Source organism: Halyomorpha halys, unplaced genomic scaffold (genome assembly GCF_000696795.3).
Source record: "Halyomorpha halys isolate HHAL.00 unplaced genomic scaffold, Hhal_1.1 Scaffold370.1, whole genome shotgun sequence".
In the NCBI taxonomy this organism is placed as follows: Eukaryota; Metazoa; Arthropoda; class Insecta; order Hemiptera; family Pentatomidae; genus Halyomorpha; species Halyomorpha halys.
In genome coordinates, this window is record NW_027107863.1 from 103,535 (window position 1) to 109,062 (window position 5,528).

The 5,528-nt window shown below is 33.6% G+C and overlaps 2 protein-coding genes across 3 annotated transcripts in view; both read left to right on the top strand.

The window, feature by feature from the left end:
- The window catches only part of LOC106681849 (synaptic vesicle glycoprotein 2C), an 82,457-nt gene that overhangs the window by 29,902 nt on the left and 47,027 nt on the right, over window positions 1–5,528 (top strand). The window lies entirely within an intron of this gene.
- The window catches only part of LOC106681851 (synaptic vesicle glycoprotein 2C), an 8,410-nt gene continuing 5,335 nt past the window's right edge, over window positions 2,454–5,528 (top strand). The window contains exon 1 of the mRNA XM_067046241.1: window positions 2,454–2,612. Within this exon, the coding sequence (XP_066902342.1) occupies window positions 2,455–2,612 (158 nt within the window). The 5' untranslated portion in view covers window position 2,454. The remainder of the gene's footprint in view (window positions 2,613–5,528) is intronic.

The window sequence follows — 5,528 nt, forward strand, 5'->3', positions numbered from 1 at the left end:
ATTCAGGGTGATAGGACGAGCCCTGCCCATGGAGCCTCTTATGAGTATGGCTTGAGTCTTGGCTGCTGCCATACTCAACTTCCTCTTTACGCACCACTCTCCTACGAGACTGGCACACCTCTCCGCTTCTGTCTTTAGTCTGGATCTGCTGTTCTTGGCCACGATGACTGGTTCCTGCTACCATTGTGCCCTTAATTTCGACTTCTAAATTATTATTCTCCGTCATGACTCCTCCCAGGTACTTTAAAGTACTGCAGCTGCGAAAGGTGTTTTCCCCCACATCCACCACAATATCTCTTCTCTCCCTGGTCTGACTAGAGGTTTTCATATATTTAGTCTTTTCACTATTTATATTAAGTGCTAAATCTTGTGCTGCTCTCTTGGATTCTTCTACAGCACCGGCCAGTGCTGTTTTGGTTTTCCCTGTGATGACTACATCAACCGCATAAGCCATGTGTTGTGTGAGCCTATTGTAAATGATGCCACCTGGATTTGTCCTATTTATCTTATTATTTGTTCTTTCCTCTTACTTAATTTTTATACTAATTTTCTCATATACACCGTTCATCTTCTTACATGTCATTGAGCATCATTTATGTATCAATAATTTTAGTTATTTTCTAATCACTCTATACATCCTTTTATCCATTGGATGTTATCTTGTTTTTAGCCCTGATGAAGGCTAGAAATTCTGGCCGAAACATTGGTACTGATAAAAAAGGTCCTACTTTGTGTTCTTCACCGAACACACCCCAACCATCTTCTCATTATATAAATCCATTCTCATCCTTTTAAATTATATTTTATAATTTTTAAGTATTTATTATTTCTTTTTTTTTTTTAAGTTTCCTTTAGACCTATAAATCCTGTTTCAAATTTAAAATATGTGTACACTTTATTTTATGTTTTGATCAATGTTGTGGTTATTTATAAATATGATTTAATGGAAAATTGTATATTCTGAAAAACAATACAATTAATTTTAAACAATAATATTTCTCCAGCAAAAAAAATAAATCAAACAAATAAATTTAGTAAAAGTAAGTCATTGATTAAAAGTAGTTTTTACAAGGACTTCAATTTTTAAGCCATGGAGGTTCTGCATGGTCGAACTTGAATTCGATATTCATTATTCTAGGAGGGAAATAGACCGAGCCTTGTGTATAATGTTAGTGTTCAACCAAACCAGTATTCCTAATTATTAACTTATTATGATTAACTTATATATTAGGTCTAGTGGAAAGTTCCGTCTGTTTCTTGAAATTAAATAAAATAATGCTGTCAAAATCATGTTATAGAAAAATCCTTTTTTTGAAATCAGAGATAACAGAAAGGCATGATGCAGCTTAACATACCTTTCAGGACCGTATTAAAGAAATTAGAACTGGTATCGAAATAGTCAAGATGGGTACCACATCTTTACGTGACACTTGAGTGCTGAATCTATGCACATTTCTAGATGAATATAATTATCATAATCTTTTATGGAATGGGTGATAGCTAAGGATTAAAAGTGGATTACCAAAATATTGTAGGGAAAAGGGTATACCATGAGCCTGGAAAACCTCCTCCTCCACATATAAACAGATGTTGAACCTGAGTAAGAGAATGTTGTGTTATGGTGGAACATTCAAAAACCAATACATTCTAAGCTGTTGAAACCAAACAACAAACTAAATTCGAAGAAATACTGTCAGCAATTGGATAATTTAAAAACAGCACTCCAAGAAATGAGGCCGACTATGTTCAATAGAAAGAACATCATACTACTATTACTAATACATAATATTCTATATATTACATTCTATAAATCCTTTTATTCATTGGCTGTTATCTTGATTTTTATTCTTAGCCCTGATGAAGGCTAGAAATTTTGGCCAAAACATTGGCACTAATAAATTTTTACTTATTTGTGTTCTTCACTGATCTCATATATTATATTTTATAAAAGTCCATTGTTTTGGCCATCCTCAAGGAAAATCTTAAATATAAATTTACACCTCACATCCAATTTTAATTTTAGTATGTTAAGCAAGTGATAATAGTGTTGAGTTAATCTGTACTGAAAAGTTATCGAACTTAATAGAAAAGGGATAAAATAGGGTGATCTTGATTGTAATTAATGACCTAGGCAGAAAAGCCTGCAAAAAACTTTTAAAATTGGAGGTTAGGTGTAAATTTATATTTAAAATTGTCCTTGAGGGTGGCAGAACTGACTGAACAATGAATATTTAAAGAAATAATAAACATTATTTCGAGACCTAACTTGGATACATATTATTTTATTTAAGCAATAATAACAATCTCAAGTAAGTGAAAACATTATATATAATTATTTTGTTTTATTGTAGAAATTAACAGAACTTTCCAGTAGACCTAATACAATCACATCTAAACTTGCGATTTGGCCTGATATAAATGATTATTGTATATTCCACTTTACTTTAAGGTATGATGGCATCTGGATTCTTATGGGGCTTCATATCAGATGCTCTTGGTAGGAAAAAGCTGCTCGTCCTCGGATTCCTTCTAAATGGTACCTTGAACATTCTTGCAGGAATATTCCCAATCCTTTCATTGATGATAGTCTTCAAGTTTCTCGCTGGCTTCATGTTCGTACAAATAATAACCTTACTTGTTTATTTTATATTACATAATTTAGGTACTTGTGGAGAAGGTCGACCAATAGCCTTATTTTTGGTTATAAGAAACACAGTAAACTTTCTTATCAGCTTTATCCTTGATTTGCTTAAATGTAACAATGGCATACCTTAACCAGTTGGGCCCCAGGACACTATCATTATTGGGGCACCTATAACAAAGAAATTTATACAAAAATAACAAATACCGAACAGTTTTTAACTATTAAAGAATAACATTCTTGTCTGATTGATTGAATAACTGATTTCTCTGACAAAAAATGTATGTAATGTTTAAATAAAAAGGTCATGTTTCTTATAATGAACAACAATAACACTGATGGTCCGCTGTCTTCTCTGTAAGTGTCTTAATTTATTAATAAACCAATTTCTAAGTATCATAGATCTTTTTTATTTACTTGTCTTTCATCGAAAACTAATAGCAATGCGTTCTTCATCCTAATGTTCTTCCTTTCTTGATGTTCTATTATATTCTAAGTTTTGTAAACTTAGAATAATTTTCTTTCTGTTTTAAACAATGCAGTTATATGTTCATTATTAATAGTTAATTAGTTTTGAAAACAATGGAACTCCATTTATCCAAAATGTGGCCAGCATACGATTCTGGATGTTGAGAACTTCTGGATAAGAGCTGGTATGATCAATCAATAAAACATTCTTGGTGTTAAAAACATTTATTAAATAATTTCAATAGGAATTGATAATATAACTGCAGATCTCCTGGAAACGACCCTAAGATTGTTGACCAGTATCTTCATCCACTGACCACTGTTATGTGGAAAAAAGAATATATCCCTGAAGATAAGAAGAGGAAACTCAAAAAGAAAGGTAACCTTGCAAACTATTTTAATTGGAGAAGCATCATGCTTACCTATGTCTCCAGCTTGAATTTGATCCGCATAATTCTCGGCAGGATAGAAGACGCTGTTGATGCCAAACTAAGAAGGGAGCAGAGTGGATTTAGGCTAGGAAGATCTTACACTGATCAGATAAAGAGCTTAAGCATTATTATTGAGAACTTCTCAGGTTAGGCCACCAGCTGAGATAAGAGCCATCCAGATGGACACTATAAGGGTCTGCTTGCTTCATTAGAGATGACTCCCGAACCATCTGCCGGGCAGCAGTCCCCCAGGCAGTGCTCCCCACCACCACTGATCAAAGTGGAGATGTCTGTAAGGGGTTCTTTGGGAGGCTCCGCTATGATATGCTTCGACACTGCAGGCTGAATAGCAGTCGTGGTGTGTGTAGTTGAAGTGAGTCATGTAAGATATCATAAGAAGGGAAGGGGACCTTTAGGGCAAAGCAGGGATTTCAGTAACCCATCTTCTTGGATCCTCCCTGGTTGCTCCAGCTCATAGTTATTTGCTTGTGCCAAAGCTCATGCCATGCAAGTCTCAGCTGACTTAGAAAATGCAAATAGCTCAGTAACCAGCCATAGTTGTCAAGTATGATGAATTGGGATGGAGTAGCTGATATGGACATGGAAGCAAGTATTCTCATAATTCTGGCTAGTGTGGAAATCGCAAAAAATCCAGAGGAACACAAAGGTTTGGTTCTCCAATAGTTGTGTAAAATCTGTAATTTTATATGGATGTGAGATATAGAACTAATCAAATAGGTGATTTGAAATAGTTCCATACTTTTGTTTACTATTAACACCATTACGACAGGTGTAGAAGTTATACTAGCCTCCTTCCCATATCCTTCTCAACACCTATCTCTTCCAGGAGTTGAGCTCCGCTTTTCTTGTTAAGGGCCATGTTTCTCCCCCATAGATTACCACTGACCTTCAATGCATCTGTAACCAGGCTTCCCAGGTATTTAGATTGGTTTAAAGAACTGAAAATGTGGTCTCTGAACGTCACTTTGCTATTCTCTTCCTTGTCCTTGCTTGAACTTTACATATATACTGTCTTATCTCCATTCACCTTGAGGCCTAATTCAAATTCTGCTTATTCAAATTACTGGAATTTTCCTTTTAATGCTGCTCGGGTTCTCGCAGCAATGGCTACATCATCTGCATATGCTAAATGTTTGGACAGTCGATTATAAATGGTCCCTCCCGTTCTCAGGAGTTTCAATTTCTTCTCCACCATCCTGTGCCTTACCCAGGAGTTCATTTAGATTAAAGCTTTCTTCAGATATTTTCTCAGTGGCTCGTGTGTTTAATAGTTCTCTAAAATACTGGCTCCGCCTATTGACAATGGACATCTTTTCCCAATAAGCTCACCTTCTTTCCATTTTTGGCTTGTAATTCCTTTTTCACCCATATGAAACTTTCTTGATTCTTTTTTTTCTTCCAGAATTCTTGTAACTTTTTAAGGTTTTTGTTTTGCTTCTACTTACATAGTTTTTTGGCTTCTCTCCTCTTTGTCATAAATTCCCATACACTTTCTCTGGTCGTTATGCAAAGCTTACCATTGTAACATAACTTTAAAGAGTGATTCAATCCTCTTGGATCATAAATTATTCTTTATTGATTGATTAGAAATAATTTCCATGGATTAAAAATTGACATTCTTCAATATTCACTATTCTTGTTTATCTCATTACAACATGAAATATTATGTTAAAAAAAAAAAATTAAAAACTAGGAATGTGATTCACAATTCCTTTGAAACATTTCCTTTGTTTCAGATGCTTAGCTTTTATAAAAAAATAATTTAAAAAAAAAATTGTATTTGATAAAAGCCATAGAACATTGATTAGTTAATACAAATAATATATCTATTTATATTTTTATATATTATAGTGATGTCTAAAAAAAGTTTAATTTCTTGTAAAACTTATTTTATGTATTTATTTGAAAACTAATTGCTGAAAGATTTTTTTAAATGTTGTTAATTTAATAGTTAATATAAATTGTTT